Below are 15609 nucleotides of genomic sequence, written 5' to 3' on the forward strand. Positions count from 1 at the left end.
TCGTATTATTCCCCAGATGTGCGGGGAATGCACTTTCTTTAGTCTTTCATCTGTCTACGTAAACTCTTGGATTCCAGTCTTCTCTTTATTAAAGACGTTTTTCATTGCAGTCAGTCAGTTGTTCTTGTAGGCAGCAGTTTGGAACAGAAATTGCTTGACTCCTGTATTTGAGAATACTCATTTGCATTTGTACAAATATCATAATACAAGTGTATACAATATCATTTTAGAGCTGTTTACTTTTAGATGTATTCTTAGACTGCACGAAAAATGAAACAAGCTATGCTTCTTTATACTTTTAGTTCTTCAAAGATTTCTCTTATGTTATTACTATTAATTTATATATTTATTATATTGTTTTATTTATTTATGTAAATCCAGTTTCCATGCAATTTATTTATTTATTTATTTACTTATTTATTAATGTGTTTATTTATTTGCTTTTCTGCAATTAACATGTATTAACTTAGCTATAATTTGTTTGGGACAGAATGCATCTAGGTTATACCTTCTCTAAGATCTTCATAACAAATAAATCAAAATATTTTCCCAAACGTCTTAATTGCTAAAAAAAAAAAAGTATTTTGTATAATTTTACTTGTTAATATATTCCAATCTGTATGGAACTATGTCCTGTAATGTGTCATTTTTTCCCAATGTCTATGGATTTTTAGCTGTCTTGTCATTCTTTTACCTTGTTTAATGACCGTTAATGTAGCTTAGCATGAAAAATCGAAGCCTTTCATCAGTAAATAACTCCATTTGATTGTGTATCCGTTAATTTACCCCATTTTCTACTAATAACAGTCCATCATGCAGTCAAGGTCCAACTAGTACATTTGTTTAGTCTGTTTAAATGTTGGTTTAAAACCTGTATTGTTTAAAGAATGGTTTTCAAGGGATAATGTATAAACAAGGGGAAATAAAAACTTCAAAATGTGAACCTCTTATTGAACCGTTTCATGACAATAAATCGTATTGTTTTGTAATCGTAAAGCGCTCTATTTATAACCAAGAAGACCCATGTATCACCTGCATAAAACAACTCTCTATTTGTGCCGCTTATTGACTCAATTTCCCAGAAAGCCGCGCGAAGGCTGCTACGTATTTAGTCTGCGACAAGCTATACTACAGTAACCCACAGACTGACGAGAAAAACATCGTGTAACGAGTCGTTTTATCAGAAGATACAGGACAATTTGAAACCTCCATAAGACACATTTGTTTTTGTCTCTGTAGGCGACCGGAGTTTGAACTTAAAGGTAAGTTACTTCTACTTCTAATGTTACTTCTAAAGCGTTTAGTAACAAGACCGGCTACGTCTAGCTAACGTTTGCTAACGCTAGCTAGCATAAACCTACGCCACACTACAACCACTGCATTTGACTCGAATACAAACATAGTTACAAGTTTAATTTTCGTCTGCCTCATAATTTGCCCTGTGTTATATTTATTGCTGTTGTTTGGGAGTCTGAACAGGGCCATGATATCCTGAAATAATTAGTGTTAACTCCATCAATCCCCATTTGTGTGATTTAATTTGGTCCCAAGAAATCCCATTGAGAGATTTTTTACACAAGCGTCTAAGGCCATAACGATTATACACATTATTGATTAGTATTTGCTTGTTAATTGAATTATTATGTGTGATAAAATTGTCAAAAAAGAGCACAGGGCGGTGATTTAATGTGCTTGTTTTGTGAAGTGTTCAAATCATAATGAAATCAAACTAGCAGTTTTTTGCAACTCGCAGTAAAACAGTGATTCCCAATGTTTTTGGATTGTGACCCCTTTACATGAAGCAGTGGGTACATGTGAGGTTATGGCCATAGTTGTAAGCAGCACAAAATAAAAATGATGTCAACAGAGATTGAATAATTTTAGTAGCCTGAAGAAGTAGAAGTATCCGTGATTTTACTGCACATTAATGCTTAGAGAGGTCAGAAACAAACATGCATTTGTGCAACAGAAGTGTATATTTTCTCTTTTAGGCCTTACATATTCCTTTAATCATACTTTTTGTCCTTCTCAGATTTATTTAAGAATCTGAATTGATGCTTTTATGTAAAATATGTTATTTAAGCTATGGATGAATGGTCATGATTTCTTACAAGAGATCAGTAAAGTGAATAGGACTTTTCATCTCACTCAGCTATAAGAAAGACAGCCTTTGGGTTTTATTGTCGTGTTGTGTTTAGAACTTTTAAATGCCATACTGTCTTGTTGTAGAATTATTATTATTATTATTATTATTATTATTATACAGTGCTTACTCTGTGGTACAATCAATTACACTCAAAACCCCTGGTGGTCCTTGGGTTTCATTTGGAAACTGATCTGAGTAGCCTTAGCTTAGAAACCTCTAATGTCCTCTAACTTTCTGCTGCTGATTTGTAGATGTCACTGGCGGACGAGCTCCTGGCAGACCTGGAGGAGGCTGGAGATGAGGGGGAGGACGGGTTGTATCCAGACGGAGAGGAGGGGGAGAGTGATGGAGAGGTGACGCAGGGAAGGACAGAGGAAGGGCTGGAAGACATCCCAGAGGAGATGGAGGTGGACTACAGTAAAGCTGAGAGTGTTGCATCCATCGCGAAACTCCGCAATAGCAAACAGGTGAGTTGTGTCGTATGAGAGCACAAGCTGATATTAGTAGTAATGTGTCTGTTCTGGTGATTCCTGAATAACCTTGACTTTTGTCTACAGTTTGCAGAGATTATGGACAAAATCTCAGTGTATGTTGGAAAGCAGCGCAAGAACTCAGAGGGTGAGTGAGACTCATTGTGAGTTTTAGGTTAAAGAAGCTCCTCACAGCATTTAATTCTAGTTGAATGTTAATAATAATACAATAATCTGAACACAGTTGATGAGTTTCTGTCTTGTTTTTTGTTTTTAGTCTCAGGTCCAGTCGAGTCTGACCCAGAATACAGACTGATCGTAGCAGCCAACAACCTCACAGTAGAGATCGACAATGAGCTCAGTGAGTTGGCTGTTCCTGCTTGGTTAAAAAACTCAAAATGTAAACCGTTAAATGTAGTTCTTCTCTTTTTTTAACAGAGTTTTCTTGTGTTTTTCTGTCTGGGTTTCAGATATCATTCACAAGTTTACTCGGGACAAGTACTCCAAGAGGTTTCCGGAGCTCGAGTCTCTGGTGCCAGATTCTCTTGATTACATCCGCACAGTCAAGGTGAGATCTGTTGAAATGTTTATTTGGCTTTCATACCGAAAACCCATTTCAGTACACCTTTGCTGCACTATTGAATATTTGTGTCTTTTAATATCACAGAAGACAATATTTAGATTTGATGAATGTATTGCAACACATCTGCAGAAGGCCAAGAGTTTATATATTCATGAAGTCTGTGGCTCAGAATGTCATGGGACAGCGGTCTGATTTTAATAAAACCGACTGAAGAGTTGAATAGTGTTATCGCTTTTTTATGTTATTTTCTGGTTTGTGGTTTGAGCATCGTATATTCTCCAATTGTGATTCCTGCTCAGGAATTGGGGAACAATCTGGAGAAGTGCAAGACCAATGAAACTCTGCAGCAAATCCTCACCAACGCCACTATTATGGTTGTCAGTGTCACAGCCTCGACCACTCAGGGGTGAGTTGACAGACGTCTGTGGTTTACCGATTGTATCGCTCCCATTCCATGGGACGACATCCTCGATGTCAGCGCTGAGGTTGACAGTCACCATTTAAATGCTTATCAGTACATTGACTTGTATTTTCATGGTTTTAGTACACTGCTCAGTGAGGAAGAACTGAAGCAACTGGAGGAGGCATGTGACATGGCTCTGGAGCTGAACCAGTCTAAACACAGGATCTATGAATATGTTGAGTCCAGAATGTCATTCATTGCCCCAAATCTTTCTATTATTGTTGGAGCGTCAACAGCCGCCAAGATCATGGGTGAGAGATGCAAAAAGAGCAGGTTTAAATTTAAATTGTTTACATTTTTAATCTCCATGTATTTAGATTGTCCTTGCTATTTATCCCAAAAATGTATCGTCATCACTCTTTCTCTCCCTCTGGCTGCAGGTATCGCTGGAGGCCTCACTAACCTCTCCAAGATGCCAGCCTGTAACCTGATGCTGCTGGGAGCTCAAAGAAGAACCCTGTCCGGCTTCAGCAGCACCTCCCTGCTTCCCCACACTGGCTTCATCTACCACTGTGATGTTGTGCAGTCACTACCACCTGTCAGTAAATATACTAAGTGTTTTTGTACATTTAACTCAGTACAGGGACCTTGTAGCTAATACCAAACCACTTTTTTTGTCTTCAGGACCTCAGGAGGAAGGCGGCTCGTCTGGTGGCTGCAAAGTGCACTCTGGCTGCCCGAGTGGACAGTTTCCATGAGAGTTCAGTCGGCAAGGTAACGGTCCAAATGAAGCACATACAAAATAATTCCTGTAGAAACAGACTCAACTCAGTATTTTCTTGACCTCATTTACATTTATGGAGGAGCAAAATATTTTTTCAAATGATTTTAATTTCTGGCTCCTCTGGCATTAACCTTTTGTGTCATTGTTTGCAGGTTGGCTACGATCTAAAAGAAGAAATCGAGAGGAAGTTTGATAAATGGCAGGAGCCTCCGCCAGTGAAGCAGGTCAAACCGCTGCCGGCCCCGCTGGACGGACAGAGGAAGAAGAGAGGAGGAAGGAGGTACAGAACCTGTCAGCTGCTGAAAATCACACAGATTTAGAGACAAGTGGAGTTCAATATGGAGATGCTTGAAGTTCAAATTCATTGATTAATGGAGCCTTTCATTTCAAGAAAATCTAAAGCAAAACAAAGCACATTACAGAGCGTGTTGGAGCACAAGAAGCTTACATAACTTGCCACATTTAGAATACCACCATCCACTCTAACTATGTATAGATGGTATAACCAAATCCACTGATTTTATCTCTTTTCCTGTAGGTATCGAAAGATGAAGGAGCGTCTCGGCCTGACTGAGATCAGGAAACATGCCAACAGGATGACTTTCGCAGAGGTCGGTAGATATTTTCAGTCATGCCTCCTTTTTAACTCCTCTTGTTTAACTATGCTCCCTGTAAGTTGTACTTCTATTTAACCCAGCGATGTTAATTTTCAGGCAATAATATATTCAGTATTAATACTGTTGTCTAGCTGTGCCCCATATGAGTTCACACATCTCGTACTCGAGGTATGTGCTTTACATAAAGACAGAAGCAAAATGTGTACGAAAGTAGTTAAAAAATACACTTGTGTGTATATATACTCAAATATACAGAAACATACACTGATGATCACATGGGTTACTCTTCCCTTCCAGAGCATCTAAATATATACACACTCTCTGTTCCTCTGGTTTAGAGAACCCTTTCACCAGGAGAGTGGAAATCGTAGTTAGTGGTCGAACTTATCTGTAGCAGAAGGATGTGTATTCTCGTCCAGTCTGTGATTAAAAACCTCAATGTCAGAAATATCAGACACAAAGCTCCTCTGGTGAACATGTTAAGTTCAGACTACCAAACATTCACATCCACACCCATGTTTCTGAGCTGCTCACTTCACTTCAGGGACGAACATTTCAGTGAACTAGTTTTTTTTCACTACCTAAAGACATTCAGTATGCTTATGCCTCTGTGTTTGGGCACACCATTTTATATTGTTTGAGATGAGTGCATTTTTGGTAAGAGAAGCATAAGCAGCGAGAATTTCTGATGTGTTGCAGATTGAGGATGACGCGTATCAGGAGGATCTGGGCTTCAGTCTGGGTCAGCTGGGGAAGAGTGGCAGCGGGCGCGTTAGACAGGCTCAAGTCAACGAGGCCACCAAGGCCAGAATCTCCAAATCCCTCCAGGTAAACTAATTTGTGGCTCCTTTTCACTTCACTATTGACTAATTGATTTTTGTTATTCAGTCTCTAAAGTCTCTAATTTCATGTTGTACACAGAGGACGCTGCAGAAGCAGAGCATGACATATGGTGGAAAGTCTACTGTCAGAGACCGCTCCTCAGGAACCAGCTCCAGTGTGGCGTTCACTCCTCTACAGGTAAAAAGAAGTAAAACATCCTCTTTTTCTGAATATCCTCTGAGCACTATGAAGGTTTATCTTAGCTAACAACCGTTCTGCTCTTGTCTGCAGGGGCTGGAGATCGTGAACCCGCAGGCTGCAGAGAAGAAGGTGGCTGAAGCCAACCAGAAATACTTCTCCAACATGGCAGAGTTCCTCAAAGTCAAGAAGGAAGCTAAGATGTGAACACACACACACACACACACACACACCATTATCCTCACATGGACAGTTGCACTCAACACTGCAAAGAGATAGCACATTTCCAAATTTGTCTGACATTGTGGTTTGTCCTGTATTTTGTTTTTTAGTTTTTTGATTTTTATCCATTTCAATAAAATGTGTTAAGATTTTACAAAGTGTCCTGTCTTCCTTTAGAGAAGGAAAAATGTTGAGTTGGTATTAAGACGTTTTAGCCATTTAACTAAAGCTTTTTTAAATTAAAACCATCATCTATTAGTGTAAAATAAGTGAACCCATATTTCATGACAGGACTTTACACCACACACTGACTTGTAATTTCTTAAAAGTATTTATTGAAATTTTACAATCCTGTTATAACCCCGTTTTATGACATCTCCCATGCAGAACTGTGATGAGAAAAAAATTGTAAATACGTCTTGAAATTCACATTTTAGCAATTTCTTAACTGACCTTCCCTTTCTGAAACCCTTAAAAGCCCAAAAAATAGAATCTATAAAAGGCAAATCTCTCATAACTTTTCTGTATTTTCGTTTTTTTTTTCTCCACATCCTCAACCCCCACCCCCACCCCCCCCAAAAAAGCCTGAAAACTAATCACACACAACATAAAATTGTAACGGCGGTACAGATCTTAAGTTTTCGTGGTTGCTTAAATGGAAAAATCTGATTCAGTTTAACACTCCCCATTCAAACTGCCAAGAAAAGGAGGGATCTGTCCCACACCAGATTAAATCTTATTGTACTTCAGGGTAGCACATGAACAACCACGGCAGATGAGACATTTCTTACTCGACCCACAAGTTAAATCTACCACCAGTATTTTAGGAATTCTGTGTTTTCACTCTACATGTAAACAGTTTCAGTGCACATTCACTGTATAGGGTTTCACTCCATATCAGGTGGTAAATTGAACACAGTGGATTTTAGGATAAAGTAACATCAACAGAATAGAGTAAAACCTTAACTAAAGTTGGGAAGTTGACTCAAACCAAACTCAGATTCATTATCTAACACTGTGTGTATTTTGAGAGTAATTAAGAGGTAATTTGGGTACAGGTACATTCACTGCGCTTAGTGTGGCCTTTTGCATTGAGGATGACAATTCAAGAATCAAACATCAAGTAGATTAATGTCTCAACCCCTATTTTTTAAGATTTATTTTACAAGTTTATTAATTTGTCACAAACATGAATGCGCCATAATAATGCATTTTCTTTGACAGGTTAACTTAAAAACATTTTATTTGTAAAGAGAGGGAGTCAGAGACCAGTTCAATTGCATAGCAATTTAATCCATGTCCAATAAGGACTCTTTCCCTGTCACAGGGAGAGGCCCTGTGGTCACTCTCAATCAGCGTTTTAAATCGACCAAGACAATATCAATAAAACTATTGATAACCGCTCACTATCTCTAATAGTGACCATATTCAACAGGCATCGTAGGGTCTTAAAAGAAGCCAGTCCTACACACCATGACTAAATGTCCACTGTACCTCCCCATTCTAAACCACCAAATTACAGTAAATACAAGATGGGCAGTTTACTCCACAATCAAATCCAAGGTTTGTTTTGTGTCAAGTCAAAGGCTTCCAGGCTCATGTTGGGTAGGTGGTACAGAGAATCTTGTTGAAACGGAAAAAGAAAACAAAACATGAGAAACATGCATGGGGTAGGCTTTCCTAATGCCACATACTGAGTGTGCACACAGACAGGCACAAACGCAGATCTCTAGTGAGAACCCTCCCAGCTCGTGCAGCGTGATGCATTTGATCAGGCCCATGGGGCATTTTTGTCAAAAGCAAGGCGCTACATGAGGAGCGAGGGCTTCACGCTGAGATGCAGCCTATACAGACACCAGTCTCCATTTTAGGAGAGGGTTTCTACTACACATCACAATCTCTATCCACAGTTTGAAGTTCAGTCTCGGAATGTCAACAGCAGCACGTTTTGTCTCTCTCTGTCCTTTCGTGTCCCTCTGTCCGTCACTGCAGGTCTCTGTCTTCGAGGTACCTGTACTCGAAGGTGAAGCCCTCCTTCTTCCTCTGGCCCCATTTCTCATAGTCAAAGTAAATGTAAGTGCCCTGGGGGAACAGCAGAGTGGAAAGAACAATCATTAAATAAACCTCAAAACAACAAATCAATAGTCCACATTCTAGTTTCTAACTTGAAGAGAAAAAGTGAAATGGACTGTGGTGAGTCTGCACCTGTTCAAACTCGTCAGTGATAGTCTTGGGCTCCTCGTGCCTCTGGAACCACATCATGTACTTGGTGTGAAACCTCCATGACTGTTTCTTCAGAGCCTTGGCAGATAGATACTGAGCCTTGGTGCCCTGAGAGAGGGAGGTTAAACACACCATTAATCTTACAAGCAAGACTAATACATCAGAGAGGCTGACGGGGAGTAAACATGGAATGGGTGGGTTGAATGTGTGATGATTGTTTACCTCCAGGTAGTAGAAGATGAAAAACAGAGTTTCTGTGGACAGTCTCTGGTAGAACTCTATGGAGTCTGAGTGGTGTGGCGGTATCTGATGATGGAAGGGCAAGGTGGGACACGGATTCCTCATCAGGTATTGCCTTGAGGACAGAAGCACAAACGGTTATAAATCCGAAAGCAATTGATTGAGGCTTTAAATGTTGACATAAGAACGAAATACTTCAAGTAAGGGGTTCACTTGAATGATTTCTTTAAAAAGGGAGAAGGCTGGCAATACTCAATATTGTGTTACTGTCAACAAATCCCACAAAAAGACCAAAACCAATTATGTGTTGGTCTGTCTGTCAATACTTTCACATATCTCATTGATGTGGCTCGTTCATGTGTTTCCAATAGTTGTATTTAGTATTTAAACTGGGATAAAATAGTTGGAGTTAAAGCTCAGTGCTGTTTTTGCATGTCTCATCACTGGTCGTGAAACGGCTCACCTGATCCTCTCAGAGTCAGAGGGGTGAGGCATGTGTGTCCACGCAGACTCCTGCATGGCCTGCTGGTAGAGCTGGTCTTTGGGGAGAGGGGTGGGGCCAAGTGGACAGACCCCGAGCGAGGGGGGGATGCTGACTTCCGACACGGACGGCTGAGGGGCGGCGGGTGTGCCGGGCGCTGCCGATGATCCAGAGAAGATATCTACAGGACACAGAAAAATTGAAGGGTCAGGTTATTGACCAGAATACTGTATCAATTCTGGTTCAAGAAGAAATCTCCCCGCCTCTCCTGCTTTTTCTTGCTGAAGGAAAGTTTTTTTAAGCTTTGACTTCTTTTCTTTAGCACTTTTCTATTTACAAGTACTCAAAAACAAAGACTTGTTACATACTTTGGGTGTATAGCTGCAACTAAAAATCATTTGCACTATAGACTAAACTTGCCCACATTCTGTTGGATTGACGGATTAATGATTCACTACATAAAAAGTAAAATATAACTATCGTTGATCTCAAGTTACCAGAACAAAAGGGGGTTAAATATGCTCACTTAGTCTGCCTAAAACCCAAAGATATGAAACTGGGAGGAGCAGCAACTGTATTTGTGAGGTAGTAACCAGCTGATGTTTGGTGACTTTACTTAATTGACAAACATTTCATTAATAATTGGAAACTTGGAATCAATTTTCTCTCAGTTGGCTAATTGACTAATACTTTCAGTATTAGGAAAACTTTATTTTTAGCCCTGCTTACTACTGCAGCTGTTCCAAGAAAAAACATCACCTGTTTATTCCAAACGTAATGTCATTGTAAGTCACCTCCTCTTCAGTAATTAGTGAGTGACAGAAGGTTTACAGGGAAAAATTGTGAGCTTATTGTTCTTCAGTAAGTCTGTGTAGAAAAAATGTCTGACTGTTCCGACCTCTGTCTGTTAGGTGCAGGTTGGGAATCTCTCCATCCAGGCCTGATCCCAGCGCTGCTCTCTCAGCCATCGCCTTCAGAGAGCTGAGGGGCTCTGGGGCCTGAGGTGGGAACGAGATGGAGACGACATGAGAACAGGGTGGTTGATTAAGTAGAATTAAGTGTAGAAGGGGATTGTGTGAGAGATTAAGGAACAAAATACTAGTGTAGAAAATGAATTATGAAAACCTATTACAGCTGCAACACTGACCTACAACAGACATTAATTAACATTAACAATGACCTGTACCAGATACACTGAGCAATGCATTCAAGACACAAAAAAATCTGCACCTCATCTAAATAAAGATGTTTCCTGGCTAACATATGCTAACAGACTGCCCTACACTCTATACTGATATACTGTCCAACACCGGCTTCTTCATGGTGTTTGCAGTGAAGAGACATATGGGCATATGTTTCACTGAGTCCAAATATATCTTTTGGCTTGACATGATTTATATCTAAAATATACCATTGGGTAAGTGTGGGCTGCTGTGTTTGGTATAAATGTGGCCCAGAGGTTTGTGGGCAGCCAGGGATATTTTAATAAAGCTATTTACAGCTGAGCACATCAACGCTCTCCACTATCGTACCAAACAAAAGTACCTAAAATCTACCAATGTCAGCATAGTCATTTTAGTAATGTGAAAATAATCCAGTTGCATCATCATTAGATCTTAAGCAACCAAGTAACAGTAAGGGATGATGAATAGTGTAATATTCACAGTCTTCAAGAACTGGCAGATCTGATCAGGGAACAGTAATGAGAAGTCTCCCTTTTTGCAATATGAGGGCGGATACACTAATATAATAATTAGTGTAGAAAGCTTTTTATTCCACAGTCTGACATCTGTCTCACAATCTCAACCAGCTGTCTCATCTGCCAAACCGATTCAACCATTATGAGTCTCTGACAAAAGACTAAGGCTCTATCTCAGTCAACATCCTCACCTTGAGGGCCTCAGAGGCCTGTGTGTAGGAGTGGGGCCCGTTGAGAAGACTCCCTCCTCCGGGTGTGCTGTCTGAGAACGAGGGGGACGGAGAGCTGGGAGGCAGGGTGATGGAGCTGATTAAACTGGGGCCATTGTCCATCCTGCACCAAGTGGAATGGGAGCAGCAGAGAGACAATGATCATGTATAGAATGAGAAGACGTGTGCAGAGTTTGTAGACTCAGATCAAGTGAACTACTAATAACTCACGGCTGACTGGTTGAAGAACTGAGGGATGAGGGTTGGCTGCTTTGTGACTGGCTCGGTGTGCTTAGAGCTGATTCTGTGGAGCTCTCTGCCACTACAGCACTGTAACCTGAGGGCAGGTGAGGGAAACGTTAGAAAATAAAAAAACACTAAAGAGAAGACATTGTTGACTTAAACAGTTAACAAGTTAACGTACTTGTGCTTCCATTTTGCTTCAGTCCACTGGGTGGTCTAGCAGGGGCAGTATTCACCCCGACTCCAACCAAGCCGACATTCCCTCCGTTGCCTCCCATCATGCCAACTACTCCAGGAGTAGTGCTGACAGAACTCGGGGGTACCTGAGAGGTACCGGGGGCTACATTTTGCCCAGGAACCAGACTCAGAATACTTCCACTCAAAGAGTTGTGGGCTGGGCTGGAACCTAGCAAACCCAGCCCTGTCCCCGCCCCGTTGGTGGTGACTCCACTGGAGCCAGAGGTGGGGATGGAAGTGCTGCTCTCCACTGAAATGCTGGACTGGGTGGTGCTGCTCAAACCCAAGGCTCCCGATGCTGCTGCCTGAGCGTAGGGGGCAGGTGTGGAGCCCGAAATGAGCCCTGCCATTGTGTTTAAAGAAGTGGGGTGGCCACCCAGGCCTAAACCAGACATTTGGTTGGCACTGCTGGTCCCCGTCATGCCAATTTTGCTCAATCCCAGCCCCAACCCAAGTCCCAAACTGGATGCTGGGGAGGGCCCAGATGTGGGCTGAGACTGAGAGTTGGGAGCTGATGAAATGGGTGTGCTGGGAGTGGGGAGGGAGGGGGCAGTTGAGGCTGGGAGAAGCGGGTTGCTGGGCGGGCTGGGGGTGTTGTTTGAGGGGACAGAAGGTTTTGTCTGAGGTGGCTGCTGTTGTTGCTGCTGCGGTTGGTTTGGTGGCTGAGGTTGTTGCTGCTGCTGTGCAGGTAGATGCTGATGTTGCTGCACCGCACTGCTGAAGCTCCCTATAAGACTGCTGCTTGTGGGGACCGCAGAAATGCCTCCGACTACACTCGCCATGGACACAAGGGAGGAGGATGAGGAGGACCCGGAGGTGGTTGAGGAAGAGAAGGAAGATAGCAAGGATGGGGTGCCGTTCTTCACAGGTGACTGAAAATGAAGCACCAGAAAAAAGCATTTCAGACAAACTGAGCTATGGAGGACCAAATATACAGGAGATGGTACAAACTAAATCAGAAGTCTCCAACCATGGTCCCACAGAGAAAGAGCTTGTTCCTTTTCGGTGCCTGAGAGGCCAAAACCTTTCAGCCACCGAAACTCTCCAGGACCAAGGGTGAAGAGCGCAGCACTAAACTGTTCTCTGAAACTGTGAGCCTCTCACCTGACTAACTTCACTGTCTGTCGATCGTCCCCTTTTCTTATCGTCCTCTGAGTTCTCCTATAGGAGGAGATACCTTGATATGACAATCCACTTTGGAAATGTTGATTCAGAAAATGAGTCAATGGATTATAAACACAATGGGTCATGTAGAAGGGGTTAACTCACTGCAAACTTCAAAGAGGAATTTGTGCAAAATTGTGTCAGAATGTACTTTTTCTACCACACATCCCTTTAAAACCATGACCCAAGTTTTAATGATACAAAGACAAGAACTTACAGCAGTGCACATGGCTGGGGATGGAGGGATGGGTGAAGAGGAGGTGGTGGAGGTGGGAGTGCTGCTGGAGTGGAGATACATCTCATCTTCCACATTGCCCTGACCTGACGGAGAAGTCGCAACTAATGCTGCAGCTACAGGAGAAAGACAGGACAGAGACAAGTGTCAGATGTTGTCGTTATAACCCCTCTGATGCCTGCCATCTAAATGAATAAAAACACCACCCTAACTCTCCACAGGGCTCTACTCACGGATGTCTTCCAGGTCTAAGTCGTCATACAGGAACTCGTTCTCCTCAAAGTCCGGGTCTTGGGAGGAATCAATGTAGTATTCAACATCATCCTTGATTTTCTGGATTGAATCCACTGCTATTGAGTCATTGTCAAGCATTCGTAAAATGGTCTCCAACATGCGAATGTGGAATCTGTGCCTCTCAATCAACCGCTTAAGCTCTTCAATACGGTCCTGCTTCTAAACGACACACAGAGGACAAGCATGTGATTTATGACAAACATTTTATACAAGCTTTAACCAGACTACGCTGGACTGGACTGCACTGGATATACACAGGAATTATAGTATTTAAAGACATCCAGAACATCCCTGAAAAAAATGAGACCAGAGGACTTACGTCTTTATCGCCCTTCTTCTTTCTCGTCTGAACTGAAAGAGACTCCACCTCACTTTCAAACTGATCCACCTGCATATTTAGAGTGTCTATCGTATTCTGCAGGAGGTAAAAAAAAAAAAGAATTGTCAATCGAAATGATCAGAATTTCTTCCTAAAAATAGATTTTTTTTAATCAAACTGCCTCACTTAATAAACCCTTGTTGATAAGTTCTTTGACCAATTCCTTCAATAAATTTGACCCATGTTCTGTTTTCATTCTTAAGCTTTACAACAGGTATACATAATAGTAGATGTATTACTGTTAGCCACTGTCCCGTTTCCTCCTTTTCCCTCTGAGCTGGATCCACTTTCTGAGCGAGGCCCAAGCCTTCTTTAGAGTAGGCTTTTGTTTTTGTTTCCCGTTCCACCACCTTGAACCGCTCCATTTGCTGAGGAAAGAAAAATCATGTAAGCATTGTATCTAATGATACTTTACAGAGACAATAATAACCTAAAATAGGAAATGATGGAGCCCCGTACCGTCTCTATAAGTTTGCGATTCTCGACTAGCTGCCTTTTGTCTTTGATCTCGTTTGAGGCCACCCATGTTTTTATTTGATCTCTCAATCGCTGGGGGGACAGACAGTGAAAACATTGAAACACATAACCAATTTCAAATGCACACACTGTTGATCAAGAGGGCAGATTAAAGGTCAACGTGACAGGAAATGTGTGTTTGTTAACCTGTCTTACCTGTAGTTTTTTAATCTCTTTCTTGAGGTCAGCCTCGTATTTTTCCTTCTGGTTTGCATTGGCTGCATTGTGGAGCTAAAATGTAGACAAATAAATGAGATATTTTAAGTTTATCCACATCAGTTTTGTATTGGAGTATCAAACGTATGCAGAATGTAAATATCTCTTACCTTTTGCCAGATGTCTTCAAACTGTTCTACACCTTCAGCTACTTTTTTCAAACATCTATCGATCTCACCTGCAGAGAGAAAAGATGTGGTCCAACATCGTTGTATATAAATCCGTGCAACACCAAAGGTTCTTCACAACTTATTCAAAACGTCCCTGTCTCTGTGCAAGACACCAGGCTGGACAGTGTGATGGATCCTGTGCAACATCAGTTACACCAACAGTCTTACCTTGTAGTTTTCTCTTGTCAGCCATGGCTCTGACTACGACAATGTCCACATTCCGTCTGTCACAAAGTTTTCTATGTACAGAAAACAAAACGTGGATCTACACACCGTTCAAACAAAACACAACCCTTCAACAGAGCAATCGGCACATCCTGAGAGTGGAACTGACGTTAACACCAGCTAGCTGACCAGATAACGTTAGCTGCACAAATAACGTTATCTCTTCCAAATTTGAGCTCACTTTAACCCAAAACTTTTGTATGACCGTTTGTCTATCGCTATCTTTTCGTGAAGGTAGCTGATCATAATATTACCTATATGACTGACATGGTTGTCAGCTAAAATTAGCCACCTAGCAAGCTAACGTTACTGAGCTAACGTTAATACTAGCCAGTATCTTAGCTCGTCCACCTCGCTCGGTCACTAACTGGCCCGTTTCAAAACATGTACCACCGAGCATGTTGATGGATAGATGTCAGATTCATGCATCATTATTCTGGGGTCCAGTATAGCTTTTATATGGTGGTTTTGCGTTGTGAAAGGCACAATATATCAGAATCCGTTCAATCGTTATCCTGCAAGCTAATATGGCTAACTGTCTGGCTAGCTAATGCATAAAATGCTAGCTAGCAGCTTAGCTAGCCTGCTAGCCAAATTTAGGAAAAAGGGAAACTGGGTCAACCCGACCATCTAGATTTATACTTGTTTACGACATTTACCTAGGGTATGGGCTTTCGTTTGTCTTTTTTCAAATACAGCCAAAACTAATTCCAGAAAGTCTTCTTTACTTCCAAATTGTGTTTTCTTTTCGACAAGCTCGCTCACTGTAATGTAGCTGAAGATGGACGGTAGCTAAAATCCCACCTCCGCGTTTGGGACCCGCCCTAAATCAA

The 15609-nt window shown here is 41.5% G+C and overlaps 2 protein-coding genes across 2 annotated transcripts; one reads left to right on the top strand and one right to left on the bottom strand.

Annotated features, from left to right (window-relative positions):
- The first annotated feature begins 1127 nt into the window (after positions 1–1127).
- Positions 1128–6337, top strand: prpf31 (PRP31 pre-mRNA processing factor 31 homolog (yeast)). The gene is made up of 14 exons (XM_070912159.1): positions 1128–1262; positions 2398–2613; positions 2704–2764; positions 2894–2977; positions 3087–3184; positions 3499–3605; positions 3744–3913; positions 4043–4200; positions 4287–4376; positions 4539–4666; positions 4925–4997; positions 5703–5831; positions 5925–6023; positions 6117–6337. Exons 2-14 carry the CDS (start codon positions 2398–2400, stop codon positions 6228–6230), a joined length of 1527 nt encoding a protein of 508 aa, XP_070768260.1. The 5' UTR covers positions 1128–1262; the 3' UTR covers positions 6231–6337.
- A 1180-nt stretch (positions 6338–7517) lies between these two features.
- Positions 7518–15533, bottom strand: cnot3a (CCR4-NOT transcription complex, subunit 3a). Its single transcript, XM_070911593.1, has 18 exons — positions 15436–15533; positions 14720–14790; positions 14492–14559; positions 14322–14396; positions 14109–14198; positions 13889–14017; positions 13590–13685; positions 13210–13429; positions 12959–13092; positions 12682–12738; positions 11522–12449; positions 11329–11434; positions 11080–11221; positions 10088–10187; positions 9172–9370; positions 8691–8823; positions 8451–8576; positions 7518–8327 (listed from the first exon to the last, which is right to left on the bottom strand). Exons 2-18 carry the CDS (start codon positions 14742–14744, stop codon positions 8229–8231), a joined length of 2727 nt encoding a protein of 908 aa, XP_070767694.1. The 5' UTR covers positions 14745–14790; positions 15436–15533; the 3' UTR covers positions 7518–8228.
- Between the last annotated feature and the right edge of the window lie 76 nt (positions 15534–15609).

The sequence above is a fragment of the Enoplosus armatus genome, chromosome 9, assembly GCF_043641665.1.
Source record: "Enoplosus armatus isolate fEnoArm2 chromosome 9, fEnoArm2.hap1, whole genome shotgun sequence".
NCBI classification, from domain to species: domain Eukaryota; kingdom Metazoa; phylum Chordata; class Actinopteri; order Centrarchiformes; family Enoplosidae; genus Enoplosus; species Enoplosus armatus.